Source organism: Zootoca vivipara, chromosome 16 (genome assembly GCF_963506605.1).
Source record: "Zootoca vivipara chromosome 16, rZooViv1.1, whole genome shotgun sequence".
In the NCBI taxonomy this organism is placed as follows: Eukaryota; Metazoa; Chordata; class Lepidosauria; order Squamata; family Lacertidae; genus Zootoca; species Zootoca vivipara.
Genome location: NC_083291.1, coordinates 29185381 through 29204259, shown reverse-complemented (window position 1 = coordinate 29204259; position 18879 = coordinate 29185381). Strand labels below are relative to the sequence as shown.

Here is an 18879-nt window from a genome sequence, read left to right as displayed (position 1 = left end):
CTTATCCTGGTCACGCAACAGGAAACGTCCACTCCCGGATTCTGCGAGTGACTAGAAGGTCATGTTTTCTGTTATATCTGCACTGTAAATACTATGCACAATAAACTATGAAAGACGAGCATGGACTTGGGCGCCTTTACTCGGGAGTAGCCGCAACAACACCATTACATCTCTGGATAAAGGCACATATGTACTTTCAAATCGAGGGCCATTAACCCAAATGACTTTATCATAAAATGAAGCTCAGTGTTAAGCAAGAGGAGAGATTCTCCACTGATCAGTTCTGTTGGTGGCAAGGAAAAAAATGTAGGTGTAAAAGGACAATTCACAGGATACCAAGATCCAAGTTTGGGGCAAGTACTCTTTGGTGAGAGAACCCTAGCAGAGATTTAAAATCACTTGCAGGAAAGTAAAGCATGGAAATATATGCTGTTAAAATTTTAAAATATGTGCCCTTGTGAGTTCCTTCCAAAATTTCCATTTTGCCTGAGCATAGAAAAAGACCACACCTTTGGTAAGTTAACAATATGCTTTACTGTGCTTACAAACTTTCCAAAGATCAGATTTATAGAATAGGTTGCACAGACAGTAAAATTTAGCTTTTACAAAGTGGTGAAAGTTCTAAAGTATTGATATTGGAACTCAAGACTGAGTGGCTGGTGAGAGCCATGCGGTCTGAGCTTGGAGCGACCAGCTCCACATCCTCACACACTAAGCTTCTCGAGTAGATTGGGGAAACAAAGACTTGCTTACCTAGTCCCTCCCCAGTTGAGCTAAGCCTTTCAGGAAAACTTACTCTGTGGTCTTAACTCCCCTAGTCCCTCCCCAGTTGAGCTAAGCCTTTCAGGAAAACTTACTCTGTGGTCTTAACTCCTTCATGCATTAATTAGAACTTAAACACGTTGGTTATATGAGGTTGGTTATCCCACAAGTTCAGTGAATGCAACTGAGAGGGAAGGTAGACATATTGATGGCAGCCTCATATGTATTGGCATTGGGTTGCTATCATGGTCGCCCTATAAAGCAGTGTTTGGGGTGATTAAACAATGAAAAATGGAGGATCAGTGTGCAGGTTCAAGATGCTGAACTAGCCCCCATCTGTGACTTTAATTGCTGAACTGCTGGGGCTCATAGTCTGAAAAATAAACCACACTGAGTGGGGGGGGGACTGGTGGAGAGATGCAGTTTTAAAACCAGCGGAACGGTTCCACACTGCTCATCGCTGCTTGCTTTATAGGAAATTAGCACAATCCACATTTCCACAAACTACCCTTGCCATTGTCACATCTATTTTGCCTCAAGTATTATGTGATGGGCACAAGGCAGCAACTGGATACTGGGGTGGTAGGCAAATTCACTTTGCAAAAAATATGACCCAGGCCCAATTCTGCAGATTTAATCCCCCCCCTCAGTGCTAAGCAGGAAATTGTCACATACAAAAGTACATAAGGGCATCCTACAGTCCATGCTCATTTGTCCTTAATTGTTCAGCAGTTCGTGCCACACATTTTTTAAAATAATGTTTTCATTAATCTGGGCAAGTTCTTCTCTGAAGCTCAGTAATGATGATGAGCTTCTGTGCCTGTAGCAGGCTCCCTCCCACACAACCCATTTTCTGCTCATTCTGACTTGGGTTACCAAGGCAATGAATTAGTTGCATATAAACAGACTCTCAAAGGAGGATAAAGTTTCTCGCCTGCAAGTTTCTCAAGGTGCGTGAAGCATTATGCTGGCCAGCTCCTCTGAAGCGCCAGTGACCCACCTTTAATTGCTAACCCCAGGGTGAGAGTGGCAGTGATTGCTGCTATTGGTATGCCAGCTTTGTGGTCGTGGGCTGATGAAGGACACAAAGCATCAAGGGGGAACGCCAAGCCATTTCAGCCTGCCCCCTTGCTGTTTTCATTGGCTGTGGAACCCCAAATATAGTGTCTGATTGAGAGCTTACTGGCATTCTCTCACGAGTTCAGTTTTTAAATATATATAATTGCAATTTACATGATGTACAGGTGGAGTGTTGGCTGCTAATGTAATGATCGGTACTTTCTGTTAGGTCGGCCATAAAGAAAGCTGTCCTCATTTAAATTCTCTCAGTCTATTTTGCAGGATTATTGTAAAGAATAAGATGTGGAAAAACCTGAGCTCCTTGGAGATTGGGTACAATTAAACAACGGCACAACTCTAACTACTCTTTAAGTTGCCCTTCCCCTTCTCTAGCTTGCCATTTTCCTCCTTTGAAGTCTCCTCTTCCCAAAGGAGCTTTAGCATACTATTAAATGCAGATGTAGAACCTTCATCAAAATACTGAAGATACTGAATAATTATTTACTCTTTACCAGGAGAGCTTGTCTAGAACTATAATCTCAATTTTTCCTATACATACTGGAAAAGCTCCAATTTAACTGCTGCAACCTGGTATGATTGGCGCATGTGAAAACAAACTGTTGTCACTGTATTTGTATCTGTAACTTCATTGTATTTTTCCAAATACAGAATTACTTTCTGTCACTTACCATTCCAAAGCAAATGGCTCTATGTTGGAACAGAGAGGGGAAATACTCACATTGTGAACATTGAGTCGTTCATACTTTCTGGATACGTTATCATGTGGAACAAGGCCATAGAACTGTAAGTTTTTAATTCACCAGTTTTCTATTTGCTGGTGTTTTTGTGTGGTTGTTTTTGATGAATACTGGTCTCTGTCTATTATATGTGCTGCCTTGAGGTATATTTTTAATCTTCCTCACCCGGATCCATAAAAAGTATTTTCAACAAATGTATTTTCATGTGTCTATTTCCACCCCAAGAAAAATATACATAGAATTAACAGAAATCAAGTACTTCCAAAAAAAGATCTATGTTGACTTTGCACTGCATAATTATTGTTCATATAAGAAACAAACATAGACTTAAAGGTAGGGAAATGCAGGATTTTGCTTTGCAGAAGGCTTATTCTTCTGTATGTTTAATAATTCTCTCTTTTAATAATGTTTTCCACCAATTTGCCCATGACAGCTTCCCACCCTCTTTTAATTCATTGCCTTCTGTCAAGGAGGCCGATTTTGAGTATACCGTAATCGCCACTTTCCACCCACAGTTAGGATTATACTCAGTTCAGTTATATCACAATATCCACAACATTTGGGACAACTTCCTTTAATATTGCCCACTTGGCCTACAAGGTAAAAAAAATCCATTTTACTCAGTTTTTCATAGTGTTGGTTTTGATTTGCAGATCCACAAAGACTCATCCTGGCCCCGTGGTGCACCTAAGTGATAGCCCAAGAGATGAAGGGAAAGTGAGTAAGAGAAACTACAGTATTTTTCTTTTGTCACTCCAACCCTTTTCCTCCAAGGAATAGCCTTACATAAGAATTATTGAACTACTACAGCCTGGTTCACAAACTACAGCATAGTGAGACTTCACAAGGTGTGGACTCCTGGAGAGGGGTTTGCAACCCCTTTGCTTCTCCCTTCCCCCACTTTGCTTCCTTTTTGCTACTACCCCTTGCTACTACCCCAGACTGAACTAAGTCAGAGGGCTCATCCCACTTTGCTGTCACATGCCTAGAAAACACAGCTCCATGCAGTTTTCAATTTGCCTGCCACTTTCTCCAGGAAAAGCTACTCTTTACCGCTGAATTGGAGTAAACCTCAATCCATGGAAAACCCATTTGCTGTTTGTGCTGGTTGAGTGGTAAAGAGCGTTTTCCACCCCACACAAAAACAGCAGAACAAGCAGAAGTGTGGTTGAGCCCAAAGTTTGACTAAGTGTGCTATCCTAACCTGGGTTTGTGCTTAAGCTCTCTCTCCTCACTAACTGCAAGCTGTAGCTAAGAACACTCAAAGTTTGGCTTAGCATGATGTGCGAACCAGGCTATATGTAGTATACTATTATATAATGTGCTTCAACTGTCTTCTGTGAGACAAAAACATTATTTAACTGGAAGCATTTACTTGTGGATTTTGTCATGTGGAGATAGTGCTTGATAAGACTCAATTTATTTATTTTTAAGTCAATTAAATTTCTTGTGCTTATGAACTGACTGCTTAGTTAGCCAATATAATATTACAGCATGATACAGTACAAATATTGATTCGAAACTGCATATATAATTTGCAATAGAAATGTACCCTGATAATAATAATAATTTTACTGGGCTTTTTTAAAAAAAGTCTCAATAGTTCTTATGACCACCACTTTGCTGATACTGAAAAATGTTTTAGCTAGCTACCATCTGTTTCAGAATGGCATAGAAACCCGGTCAAAGAAAGAGAAAACCATGTGATGGGGAGAAGTTGTATAATTAGACATTTTTTGAATAAGTAGTGCCCGTTTAAGTGATTGGAACAATTTCTGTAAAACAATGTTGGGGGATCCTCATGGCTTTTCTAATTTCTGACTTTCAAACTACAATTTTAAAAATTATATTAAGTCACTAGAGGTAATATTTTACGGATATGTAACAACTTTTTTTAGGCTAGATAGCCAACAAGTCCCCCACCCTCACAGAGCTGCTATTTTAAAGAAACAGCAGTTCCCAGGGTTCTTGGGAAGTCATGTGAATTGGATGTGCTTTAAATGTATGGGGTGCATCTGCCAAAAAATGCACCGGAAAGTGTTGGATAACATTTGTTTGCTGCACTGTCATCTGATTTCCTGCAAGCATATCAGGATGAATCCTCCTGAATGCAGGTCATTTGGAAACTACCAAGATCCCAGCACCACAGTCATAAAACTGTGAATAAGTCACAGGCTTGCTGTTCCACAGATTGATCTGAAGAGTGCTATTAGAAGATGTAAATGGCTTGTCCTAAAGACTGCAATTTTAATTTGTGATAATTTGTGATAAGTTATGATAAATAAAATAAAAAGACAAAAAGGCAAGAATCGAGAGCTGTCCCTCTTTATATGAATAGGTTCAATGTTGAGTATCCCATGTAAGCCATGGTATCTGAAGAAAATACGATAAATCATTTTGCTCTGCAACTACTTTTTTCGCCTCTCTCCCTGATTGATCTAGTAACAACTACAGCCCTATTGAATACACATCTGTAAATTTGAGAAAAAGATTGACAGTGCAGAAAAATAAGGGTTCATCACGGAGACACACTTAGCTCTTAAACTGAGTCACCTGGAGATGACTCAGTAAACTGGAACAGGCAGCTGAAAATGTGCCTTATTAACAGTCATCTGCACTGTGATAAATTGACATGCAAAAGTTTATTGTTCTGGATTGACAAATTTTGGGTTCCATTGAGTTCCCCTGACAAAGTGGTGAAGGCTAAGAGACTAGACCACAACTGGGGAAATAAGAACAGACCTTGACTGCCTCTCATTGTTAGTCTGAGGAGCTTCCCTTCAGGCAACACGATAAGTCAAAAATGGGTAGCTTAGTGCGACGCAGCAGCAAATTGAACGGGGAGAAATGAAGTGCTGGGAACTGGCTTGTTTGCTTGCACCAAGCAAGATTGAATTCCCTGTGATGCACAGAAGTTCAGCCCTCCTTTCTGCAGCCACATGCAATGTCAGGTGTAGGATAGGTGATGCTATTTCATGGGCCAAATGGAGAGGCTTCAGTTTAGCATTATGTGTGCATTTATCCAGTGTGTGCTAATCGAGTATATCTGGCTATGAGGTCTTAGGCTGGAGACAGGCAACACTTTAAGAGAGTCGGAAGTGGTATGATAGAAGCATTGCTTCCCATGATGTAAGTCAGGGATAGCTATTGTGTTGTCCACAAGATGTTGTTGAAGTCCAACTCCCTCATCCCTGCTCATGGACCATGCTAGCTGGGGGAGTTGATGGGTGTCAGAGGGCAACAATATCTGAAGGGCACCACATTGGCTACCCCTGGTGTACATAGTATTTTCTTGTGTCCCATTTTTGCCTCATGTAAAAGGTTATGCAGATTTACAAAGTTCTTTTTTAAAAAAACTACAAAATGTGCGAACGAGAAGCCAAACATGATGTGATGTTAAATACGTCTTTGAATGTAATCAAAAATTATAAAATAGTCCAGTAGCACGGTCTTTAAGGTGCTATTGGACTATTTTATTATTTTTTATTTCAACTGTGTCAGACCCACACAGCTACCTACCTGACTTTTGAATGTAATGTTCATGTTTTTAAAATGCAAATAGCATTGGAGGGGGATGGGGAGTTTCCTTCCCATGTAAATTGCAGTTTCCGGGGAGAACTTTCTTTGGGAATGAAGCAGGGGAGGAAAAGTTTAGATTCCCACCTACACACTTGCAACGGTTCTGATAAAACATCACATCTAGTTTGGCCCAGAGACAGTAGTGGGACAGGAAAAAGAGTGTACTTATCGGGAGCTGCAACAACTCTGACATACCATCTTCATCTCGCTGAAAAAACCAAAACCTATTGTCTGTCTCCAGCCTTCATTGTGACACCTTCCTGAGACACAACAGATAATGAATATTATGCAGCAAGTTCCATTCAGGTCTCACAGAGCATTTGAAAAGCAGAGTTAACAGGTAAGGCAGAACCCAAGCAAATTATATTAGCATAGGACGTAGTGCTGTTTCACTGAAGTCAAAACAAAACCTGTTGATTCAACTTGACCTGTACCTAGAAAGCATGGGTCCAAGTGCTTTTCTGTCTGAGTGGTCTTGCCTTTGCTCCACTGCTTTCCCCTGGAAAAGCCACTATTTAGGAGTAAGAACAAACGTCAATCCATAGAAAACCAGATGGCCATTTGTTCCAATTCAGTGCTAAAGTTTGGGTTTCCCCAGGGGAAAGGACTGGGGCAAACACTGGTTGGATAAGCCCCGAGTAAAATTGCAGCTTAATCATTATTCCTACTTAGTGTTTTCCATTAATTAAATAATAATAATAATAATAATACATTTTTATTTATACCCTGCCCTCCCCAGTCAAAACCGGGCTCAGGGCGGCTAACACCAATAAAATTACAATAAAACATAAAAAGCAATTAATTAAAATACAGATTAAAATACAATATTAAAATTTAAAATGCAGCCTCATTTTAAGTAGCCGATCAGAAGGTCGCCGGTTCGAATCCCCACAACGGGGTGAGCTCCCGTTGCTCGGTCCCTGCTCCTGCCAACCTAGCAGTTCAAAAGCACGAAGTGCAAGTAGATAAATAGGTACCACTCTGGCGGGAAGGTAAACGGCGTTTCCGTGCACTGCTCTGGTTTGCCAGAAGCGGCTTAGTCATGCTGGCCACAGGACCCGGAAGCTGTATGCCGCCTCCATCGGCCAATAAAGCGAGATGAGCTCCGCAACCCCAGAGTCGTCAGTAACTGGACCTAATGGTCAGGGGTCCCTTTACCTTTACCCCAGTACCTTAAGGACCACCTCTTTCCACATGAACCAGTCGAGACTCGCCTCTGTGTGCTGTTTCCATAGGAGTTGTGAAAGGTGGCAACATGAGAACGGGCCTTCTCAGTGGTGGCTCTCTGCTTGTTGAATGCTCTCCCTAGGGAGACATGCCTGCCACCATCACTGTCTGTTTTTAGGCGCCTGGCAAAAGCATTTTAGCCCTTAATTTGGAGGGTTTGTGCTCATCTTTTTTGTGGAGTGGAGTGGAACTGCATTTTAGGTTCTTTATTCTATTTTATATTTGGATTTAATGTGGGTTTTTTCACTGTAAGTCACTTTGAGACACTTTTTTTTTTGAAAATGTGACAACGAAGTGTAGTAAATCATAAGATAATTATAATTTGAGAACATAATTGTTTTGTTTTCTTCTCTTCCCCCCCCCCTTTAGCTGTTGATAGGCTATGAAAATGGGACTGTGGTATTCTGGGACTTGAGATCCAAAAGAGCAGATTTAAGACTATACTATGATGAGGTAAGTTATTTATATTTACTTTAAAAGCACAATCCAAATGTTTGAGTGCCTTGAAAAAAAATCCTATTAGTTAAAAGAGATCCGTTTTCTAAAATGTATACAGTTACTGTAGTTGTGCCAGAGGGTCTAAGTAGACCACTGTAAGCAGGTCAAAACATTAGCAGGATTTTAATCACACTTGTAAAGTAACGGAAAGTATGGATAATTTAGAAAGATAAAAAATTGGATAAGTATTGATATGCAGTTGTAAATATTATCATTAGGACCCATGGGAGGGATGGGAGGAAGTCAGGAGATTCAGAGTAATCTCAATATTTGGATTTGGAATTGTTTTTTGTTACATGTTTATACTTTTTAAAAATCAATAAAAAATTATTTTTTAAAAATAAGTAGACTTGGTTAAGATTAGGTTGCTAATCTGACAATGTATGGCAGTTCTGTGTTGATTCACTTCCTCTATGAATTGTTGCTTGAATTGTGAATTTATATATAAAAAAGCTTATACAGGCTTCTCAAAGGAAGGCGAGCATAACTTTCACTTTATTTGTATTGCCTTACTGATACTATTTAGGGACGGGGTGATGCTGTGGTCTAAACCACTGAGCCTCTTGGGGTTGCTGATCAGAAGGTCGGTGGTTTGAATCCCTGCCATAGGGTGAGCTCCCGTTGCTCAGTTGCAGCTCCTGCCAACCTAGCAGTTTGAAAGCATGCCAGTGCAAATAAATAAATAGGTACTGCTGCAGCAGGAAGGTAAACAGTGTTTCCGTGCGCTGCTCTGGTTTCAGTGTTCCATTGCGCCAGAAGCGGCTTAGTCATGCTGGCCACAACCCAGAAAAACTGTGTGCGGACAAACGCCGGCTCCTTGGCCTGTAAAGTGAGATGAGCGCCGCAACCCCAGAGTTGTCTGCGACTGGACTTAACTGCCAGGGGTCCTTTACCTTTACTGATACTATTTATCTGCTCATGTCTGGTCAGAATTAAAATTCTGCTAAGAACTTTCACATCCCTAAGCAGTCTGGAGTCTTAAGGAACACTTTTGCCTATGTAACCCTGCCTGGCCTTTCAAGATCAATGGTGAAGGCCATACCATTTGCCCTTCATTAGCAAAGGTTTGATGGGTGGGTACCAGGAGCAGGACCTGGTTGAATTTCCTACCCTCCCTGTTTTTAGACTAGTGTGTCTTCCCCTTGTGCATTGTTCTGCTCTGTGGACACCACCACCCTGAGCTAATTTTGAGGGGGGGGAGGAGAGAAGGGGAAATCCCATTGCGCAAGCCCTTTCATAGGGCTTCAACTGATGAAATTCAGTGCATCGGGCTTCCACTGATAAGAGTTTCTGACTAAGCTTGAGGAAAAGCTTTCTGACAGTAAGAGCTATTTGACTGTGAAATGATCTCCCTCAGGATGTTGTGGACACTCCTCCTTGGAGGCTTTTAAGCAGAGGTTGGATGGCCATCTGTCATGGATGCCTTGGCTGAGATTCCTGCATTGCAAAGGGTTGGACTAGATGACTCTCAAGGTCCCTTCCAACTCTACAATTCTATGATTCTATGGGGTGCTTTAGGTGAATCCTGCCTACTATGTTTATTTTCATGTAGGACACTTTAGAAAATTAGTTTGAAAAGTGGACTACAGTCGTACCTCGGAAGTCGAACGGAATCTGTTCAAGAAGTCCGTTCGACTTCCAAAACATTTGGAAACCAAAGTGCGGCTTCTGATTGGCTGCAGGAGCATCCTGCAGCCAATCAGAAGCTGCGGAAGAAGTGCTGGATGTTCAGCTTCCGAAAATCGTTCGAAAATCGGAAAACTCACTTCCAGGTTTCGACCGTTCAGGAGCCAATCTGTTCGGGAGCCAAGGCGTTTGAGATCCAAGGTACGACTGTATAAATAAAATAGTAATATGGAGCTGATCTATATTAGCAGAATACTTGTGAAAAATGTTTCTTATGAGTAGCTTATTTTGTATCGTTTTGGTTTTATGTGTACAGGTTCCATAGAGCTAAATTATGGCATTTGGATGGTAAAATAGAGATTATATTTTAAGCTTCTGTGATTCTAAGGTATAATGGTTTTATTGTCGGATATAGACTATTTTGCCTGTCATTGCTAATTTTTTTATTGTTTTTTAGGCTATTCATTCTATTGGATGGCATAATGAAGGGAAGCAGTTTATGTGTAGTCATTCTGATGGCAGCTTGACTTTGTGGAATCTAAAAAGTCAAAGCAGACCTTTCCAGATAATTGTTCCACATGGTAAGTTATGGGGGGCAGACACTAAACCCTATTTGGTCACACAGAACTGTGACCATAATCTTGAACTTCCAGTTCAGCAACATATGGAGGGCCTAAGATTCCCCATATCTACAAGGTGTGACCGGAAAGTTCGGTGAATGGTCACAGAAATCGGACAGCGAGAAATATTCGAACATACAATTGGCATTGGAAACCCACAAAATGCTCACAATTGTGTACGGAGATGAAGCTGTAACTCGAAAGACAGTGTATGAGTGGTTTAAGTGTTTCCATGAAGGGCGGCAAACCATCGAAGATGACCCTCAGTCTGGCAGACTGTTGATGAGCCGAACGGCGGCAAACTCATGAACGGAAATGAGTTCATGAGTTATTGATGTGGGATCGGCTTTTGTCCGTCCGAATGATGGCGGAAGAATCGCATATTCTGTGTGAAATTGTTACTGAGGTTACTGAGTTGTCCCCCCCCCTCCATATTCTCCTGATCTGGCCCCACTGGATTTCTTTCCCCCCCAAAAAACTGAAATCTACACCGAAAGGGTACAGGGTTTTCAACATTTCACACATCCAAGCTGCTGTGACAAGCGACCTGAAAAGAGGACCTCTCCAGAATTTCCCAACAGTTCTATTAATGTTGTCAACGGTGCACTGTATCAGCGGGGGCCTACTTTGAAGGTCTGTAAGGCATGTATGTTCAAATATTTCTTGCTTTCTGATTTCTGTGACCATTGAATCATAAACTTTATTGCACTAGCCAAAGGCCATGGCATCATTCACAAAGGGAACAAAAAGAAAAACAATAACCATAAAAACCATAAAAATGTCAGGCACTGCAAATACAATGAACCACGGTCACGTCTCCTAGAAATTATTTGTTGCATATGATATAATAGCAGGGGGTTCTCAATGTGCCAGCTTAAATGTCCGAATCACCTTTGCAATTGACTGCTATTTTATCTAGTTCTTTTCTCCTGATCTTCTTAGCTGCCAATGCATATGGTGCTACTTTATAAGTTACGAAGTCATCAGTATAACTCAGCAGCCATTTCACCCTGTTGAGTGTGTTCCATTCGTAAGCAGGGGTTTTATAAATCGATCTCTTGGTTCTATATACAGCGGGCATTGCAATAAATAGTGGTACAGGTCCTCTACGCAAGGTTGCCCACACAGACAAAGTCTTTCCTTGTACTGTACTTTGCTGTACTGACCATCCACCACTGCCGAGGGCATCAATTGGAATCGTAATTCTGTAAAAGCATTTCTTAGTACGGCAAGTGGGAGCTTTGTCAGATAACTAGCTTCGATGTGGTCCATTTTGATAAGTGGGAGCCATGGTGAACTTTTGGTAGAGGCTGTTGTGTATTGAGTCAAAGGATTTTATATCTGTATTATTATTGTCTGTATTTGCATTAGGATAAAGTAACTGCCTTTTGGTTCCAGAGGGTACAGCTACTATTGGTTCATTTAAGCTGCTGTATTTGGATCCTCTGTCTTATTGGTTCCCTCCAAAAGGCAGCACTGTGATTGCCTGATATTGTTCCCTCCAAAATGTATCCCTTCCTAGCCAGTCCCCTGTCCCTATAAATGTAGCCTTCCTGCCCTCACAGTCAGTCTTGTTCACTTTAATAAAGAGCTGTTACTAGAGAACTGTCTCCAGCATGTTTTGTCAAGAGAGCTGAAATCACAAACCCCACGTCACAACAACTGGCGACGAAGGTGGGATCCGGAATGCTGAGGAGCGGTTAAACACAACCCTGCCTCAGAGTCCGGATTGCAGATGAGAACAAGACTCACTGGCCAGCTGAGAAGACGACCCTGCCCGCTAGGACAATGGAGAGTCCAAGGGTATTGGAGCCCTTCCAGCCATCAGAGCCCCACACGTGGGAAGACTACGTCGAACACTTCGAGTTCTTTGCAGTGGCTCAAGGGATCACCGATGCCAGCAAAAGAAGGGCCACATTCCTGAGCTACTGTGGGCCCGAGACCTTCAAGCTGGCCAAGGCATTACTTGCTCCAGCGAAGCTGAGTGAGACATCTCTCAAAGATATTCTTGCCTGCCTAACAAGCCACTTGGCGCCTACTGAGACCAAGATGGCCCGGCGGATGGAGTTCCATAAGAGGCAGCAGCGTGCTGGGGAGTCTGTATCCGCATTTCTGGCTGAACTCCGGAAGCTCGCTCAGCACTGCGGCTTCCAAAATCTGGAAGAGACTCTCCTGGATCGGTTTATTGGTGGTCTGAGCAGCAAGAAAGCCAGAAGACGCATCGTGGCTAAAGAAGAGGTTACCCTTGCTTCAGCCTTGAAGGAGGCCACCGCCACAGAGAATTATGAAAGAGAGGAGCTTGATGCCAGTCGCAAGGCCACTAAGCCACAGATAGAAGTTGCGCATGCCATGGACGAGCTAGAGGCTACTCCGAGCCAGAGCCCAGTCCGTGGGGTTGAGTTGGTGCGTCAGGCCTGCACAGTGCACAAAGATCGCCGAGGCAGTTGCCCAGGTTGTGGCGGAAACCATGAGCGGAAGAGTTGTCGTTTCAGGGATGCTATGTGCCGGACGTGCGGAAAGACGGGTCACATCGCCAGGGTCTGTAGATCGGCGGCGTCGGGAGCGACAGGAGCACCTAGACTGGAGCATCGCAGACCGCCCACAGCACCTCATTTTCTAAAGGACTGCCACTACGTAACGGAGATCAACGGGAGGGCCGTGCAGTTTCCAGCACAAGGCAAGGCACACGTCAAGGTGAAGATTGAGGGTCAGCAGTGCGACATGGAGGTGGACTCCGGATCTGCATTCACCATCGTGTCGGACCAGACTGCGAAGACATTCTTCCCCAGGGGTAAGTTGCCCCCTCTGGAGCCCTTCCCGGCAACCTTGCAGTCATACTCAGCAGGCCGCATCCATGTTATGGGAATGTGTGCCGTGAGAGTACAGTTCCGGGACAAACAGGCTGTACTCAAACTGGTGATTGCGAAGGGCAGTCGCCCCAGTCTCCTGGGCACTGACTGGTTCCCCGCCCTGGGACTGAGTATCTCAGGGCTTAATTCAATCCAAACCTGCCCTGAGATGAGCGAGGCATTATGCAAGGAATTTGCTGGTCTCTTTAATGGAAAACTGGGTTGTTATAAAGGGCCCCCAGTTGACTTTGAGTTGGACCCCGGGGTGGCCCCAATCCGACTCAAACCAAGGCGAGTGCCATTTGCACTGCAACCCAAGATCGAGGCAGAGCTGGATAAATTGGTCAAGCAGGGAGTTCTCTCACCCGTGGACTCTGCTAAGTGGGAGACTCCAATCGTCACGCCCCTTAAAGCAAATGGGGAAGTCAGGATATGTGCAGATTACAAATGTACTATCAATAAGGCACTCAGGGGAAACTCATACCCCATTCCAGTCGTATCACATCTGTTGGCTAAACTGGCTGGGGGCAAGGTGTTCACCAAAATTGACCTGGCACAAGCTTGCCAACAGCTGCCAGTAACCCCACAATCAGCGGAAGCACAGACTATTGTCACACATAAAGGGGCGTTCAGAGTTAACAGATTACAGTTCGGAGTTTGTGTGGCCCCAGGGATTTTTCAAGGGCTCATGGAACGCCTGTTAAGGGGTCTGCCGGGGGTCTTGCCATTTTTTGATGACGTTTTGATTGCTGGAAAAGACCCACAGGAACTGGTTGCGCGTGTCCGTGCAGTGTTGCTCAAGTTCAAGGAGGTGGGGTTGCAACTGAAAAAAGAAAAATGCAGTTTTGGGGTGCCAACTGTGGATTTCTTGGGGTTTAAAATTGATGCATCAGGCATCCACCCCACAGATGCTAAGATTAAGGCCATCATCGAGGCACCACGACCACAGAACAAGACGGAGTTGCAGTCATTCCTGGGACTTATTAACTTTTATCATTCATTCTTACCCCAGAAAGCTTCGGTAGCTGAACCATTACATAGACTTTTGCAGAAAAAGACTGTGTGGCGATGGGGGCGGGAGCAGCAGAAGGCTTTTGACTCCTTGCGAGAAATGCTGAGTAGCAGGAGCGTCCTTGCTCATTATGATGAGTCGAAGCCGCTGGTCCTGGCATGTGATGCCTCTCAATACGGCCTGGGGGCTGTGCTGAGTCATAGGGAACCGGATGGGTCGGAAAAGCCCATCTCTTTCTATTCCCGTACGTTGTCACCCACGGAGCGCAACTATGCTCAAATTGATAAAGAGGCACTAGCAATTGTGTCGGGAATCAAAAGGTTCTATGATTATTTGTACGGTCGCCAATTCTCCATTGAAACGGACCACAAACCACTGTTAGGGTTGTTCAACCCAAACAAACAAACGCCACAAATTCTCTCCCCCAGAATGTTGCGTTGGTCAATATTCCTGAATGGGTTCCAGTACACCTTGACCCATGTGCCGGGGAAACATTTGTGCCACGCTGATGCGCTGAGTCGATTGCCCCTTCCTGGCGGGAGCAATGAGGATCCTGCTCCGGCGGAGCACATTATGATGCTAGAAACACTTCCGGGGGCTCCTGTAACAGCTACGGATATAGCTGAGAAAACGAGGAAAGATGCTGTTCTCTCCCGTGTGCTCACTTGGGTGGGGAGGGGGTGGCCAGGTGGTCCGCATGAAGAAAAATTCAGGCCTTATGCGACAAGGCAGCACGAATTGTCCATGCATAAGGGTTGTCTCCTATGGGGAGATAGGGTGATCATCCCAGCACCACTGAGAAACAGGGTTCTTGAGACGCTTCACATGGGACACCCGGGAATGGTCAGGATGAAGTCGCTAGCCCGATGTTATGTGTGGTGGCCTGGAATGGACCAGAACATAGAACAATGGGTACGAACATGCAAGGCATGCCAAGAGGTGCGGCCAGAAGTGGCCAGAGCACCAGTCCACTGGTGGGAGCAGTCCAGGACTCCCTGGAGCCGGCTGCACATAGATTTTGCTGGGCCATTCCAAGGGAAAGTCTTTTTGGTTATCGTTGATGCATATTCCAAATGGTTAGAAGTGGCGATGGTCCCTAGCATGGCATCAGCTGCCGTAATCAAGGTGTTGAGGCAGCTGTTTGCAACCCACGGGTTACCTGAGACCATTGTATCAGATAATGGGGCAGCTTTTGTATCCCAAGAATTCAGGGCATTATTGGCTGATAACTTCATAAGAGGGGTCACATCCACGCCCTTTCACCCATCCTCCAATGGGCAGGCTGAGCGCATGGTAAGAACAGCCAAAGAATCCATTGCGCGCTTAATGGAGAGTAACTGGTCGGCTCGCATTGCGCGAATGTTATTCTTGCAGCATGCGACGCCGTGTACTGCGACGGGCAAGTCACCAGCCGAGCTGCTCTTAGGTAGAAGACTGGTAACGGTGCTGGATTATGTCCACCCAGATAAAATGCCAAACCGTAATTCAAGAGCAACCCCCCCAGGCTGAGACTGACACAACAAGGTATCTCGCCCCTGAAGATCTGGTCTGGGTGAGGAACTATTCACGAGGTCCGCGGTGGGTGGCCGGTGTGATCACCCGGGCTAGTGGACCTGTGTCCTATTATGTGACCTTGGAAAATGGGCAAGTTTGGAAGAGACATATAGATCAGCTGAGGCGCCGGGCGCTCAGCAGGGAGGAGTCAGAGAATTCATCCCTGGCTAATGACGCACAGCTGCGAGACCAGAGTGAAGATGGCCCAGAGGTGCAGTCACCAGGGGCTTCAGCAAATGAACCAGGGTCTGCTAGTCCTCAGGATGACGAGGTACAGGTAGGGGACCCTGAGATGTCTGGGACTCCATCTGTTCCTGACGAAACCCCTATAGCAGCCCCTCCACCAAAGGTAACACCCAATCCAGAACCTGCAACACCTGTTGTCAGGAGATCAAGTAGAAGTTGTAGGACCCCACAGTACCTGAGGGATTACGTCTGCTGTGCTCACTAGGGGGGGAGGGGTGTTGTGTATTGAGTCAAAGGATTTTATCTCTGTATTATTATTGTCTGTATTTGCATTAGGATAAAGTAACTGCCTTTTGGTTCCAGAGGGTACAGCTACTATTGGTTCATTTAAGCTGCTGTATTTGGATCCTCTGTCTTATTGGTTCCCTCCAAAAGGCAGCACTGTGATTGCCTGATATTGTTCCCTCCAAAATGTATCCCTTCCTAGCCAGTCCCCTGTCCCTATAAATGTAGCCTTCCTGCCCTCACAGTCAGTCTTGTTCACTTTAATAAAGAGCTGTTACTTGAGAACTGTCTCCAGCATGTTTTGTCAAGAGAGCTGAAATCACAAACCCCACGTCACAACAGAGGCAATTGTGGTTAAATCCCTTTCTGCATCAGACCTGAAGAGACAATCTCTTAGGTACCTCTTATCCATCTTCATGATCACATGAAGATCTTGTAATTCAGCGTTTCTCAACCGCTGTTCCGCGGCACACTAGTGTGCCGCGAGACGCTGGCTGGTGTGCCGCGATGTGCGGCGACGAGAAGGGCGATTTGCATTGTCACGTGCCTGGCGGCCGCCAATAATCAGCACTAACCCGCCGGAAAGCAATATTTCTCCTCCTCTTTCCCAAAGCTCAGTGCAAACGAGCCTGGCGGCCGCCAATACACATCTCTAACCCACCGGAAAGCAATATTTGGCAAGTGTTTCTTACAGTCTTAATTATAATATAGGGCAGCACAGAGTTAAATTTTTTAACTTTTTTAATGGTGGTGTGCCTCGTGATTTTTTTCACGGAACAAGTGTGCCGTGGCCCAAAAAAGGTTGAGAAACACTGTTGTAATTGATATTGGGTCAAGAGGCGTTGGATGCCATCCTTCCAACATTTGGTCTGTTCTTGTTCTGTGTGGGACATAGCAGGGAATCTCTCCTCTGAGAGAGATTGAAGTCTTTTCACATAGTTTAGCCTGTGACCATTCACTGAACTTTCCGGTCACACCTTGTATTTTAGACTGTAAATGTTGCCTCCCACCTGACACCCATTCCAGGCAAAATCTGGCTCATTGAATGGTTGGAATCTATAGATAATCACTACGTTGAATGTTTTTTCAACTCCAGAGTAGGTTATTGTTTCCACCCTGGTTCTTAAAGAATAACCCTGAATTTAATAGCCAGTACAAGCAGTTGTGATTTTTGCAAATGCCCTGGCCTTAAGGTAAAATAAATTTGCTATTTCTGTGTGAACTTTTAACAGGTAAGATTCAACGAGATGGGAAAAAAGTTGAATCTTGTAAACCAATTCTTAAAGTAGAATACAAGACCTGTAAAAATAGGTAAGTAAGGTTTTTCCCCACATTGTCCTTTACTGTGCTGGAAGCTTAATCACATGAGTAGCTGTGCTGAACCTCACATACATGCTGTTTCTGGAACACAGAGACTGGCAGAATGCTGTCGGTTCCATGTCCACTCTCAGAAAAACAAAACAAAAAAGCACACAGCTAGACTTTGCCCCATTTTAAAACATAGGTCTAGAAAACCTCTTTAAAGCCTATGAATATGCTGTGGACATCACCTTCGTACCTTCTGGAATAGTTGTCCTAAAAGTTTCTGTATTGCAGGCCTTAAGGGGGAGGGCCCCTAGCCTCACTTCCCAGCATATTTCCATATGAAAGTGCTATAAAACAATCTGCTTGAAGCAGAGCTGCTAAAAATAGCAGGCAGTCATGGGATAAATGGACCAGTGGCTTGACTTGGATCAGGCAGCTTCATAATTAAATCTTTTCGCTACTCAGTTCCAGAACCCTATAAAGATCAATGTGAGTCCTTAGAATTTAATCACAATTTACATACAGACTGCATTCCTTTTTTCAACTTGCAAAAATATTTGGGCTGAAAGTCAGTGCAAAAATCTGAAACAATCGTTTATTTTTTTCATTTCTTCCTAATATAGTGAGCCTTTTACCATTTTTTCTGGTGGACTTTCTTATGACAAACCTTGGAGAAGACCAAGTCTGACGATCATGCATGGAAAAGCAATTACAGTACTTGAAATGGACCATCCCATTGTCGACTTTTTAACTCTTTGTGAAACTCCGTACCCAAATGGTGAGCGTTTTTGCATTACAATCTTAGCATGAGGTCTGAAAGCTAGTAGTGACCTTGTACTCACAGTAAAGCTGAGAGACCAAAGATGGCTGGGGTGCAGTTGGTTGAAAAAAATCCTCCAATAATTCTAGTCTCAAAGGTTCCGCCACCCGCAGTCGGTCTAGGATTTTGCAGAGCCGCCTCATTGTAGGCAGATCTTTGTGCCTTGTCTATGGGAATGTGTGGAGCAGAGAGTTTGTTCATACTCATATTGTCAAAAGTTACTGAAGTGTCCCTCAATTTGAGTGTGTGTATCAGATCTGATCTGTATGTGCCATAACAGCAGTTACCATAAAAAGTACTAGTTACAGGTAGATAGCCGTGTTGGTCTGCCGTAATCGAAACAAAATAAAAAAATTCATTCCAGTAGCACCTTAGAGACCAACTAAGTTTGTCATTGGTATGAGCTTTCATGTGCATGCACACTTCTTCAGACAAACTTAGTTGGTCTCTAAGGTGCTACTGAAAGGAAGTTTTTTATTTTGTTTCATAAAAAGTTCTTCTGTGTAGTTCGGGCCAAATGTGGCAGTGGGAACAATGTAATAGGCTTCCAATGTGGATTTTCTGGATTGCATGATGAGTACCCAGGTGGCACCACAGTTCTTCAGTGCCTCACATGAAAGGTGCTCCAATGAAAACTGGTTGGTTGGCATCTGTATGTCTCAGGAGACAATGGAAGAGTGAACCTTTGGGATGAAGTTGGAGAGTTACAGCTCCTGCTGTGGCTCTAGAGACCAATATG

General features: G+C 44.0%; 1 protein-coding gene across 2 annotated transcripts in view; it reads left to right on the top strand.

The window, feature by feature from the left end:
- The window catches only part of STXBP5L (syntaxin binding protein 5L), a 74079-nt gene that overhangs the window by 22172 nt on the left and 33028 nt on the right, over positions 1–18879 (top strand). For both annotated transcript variants that reach the window (XM_035141186.2, XM_060268695.1), the window contains exons 5-10: positions 2491–2625; positions 3233–3296; positions 7755–7838; positions 9967–10090; positions 17248–17326; positions 17944–18098. In XM_035141186.2, coding sequence (XP_034997077.1) covers positions 2491–2625; positions 3233–3296; positions 7755–7838; positions 9967–10090; positions 17248–17326; positions 17944–18098 — 641 coding nt within the window. The remainder of the gene's footprint in view (positions 1–2490; positions 2626–3232; positions 3297–7754; positions 7839–9966; positions 10091–17247; positions 17327–17943; positions 18099–18879) is intronic.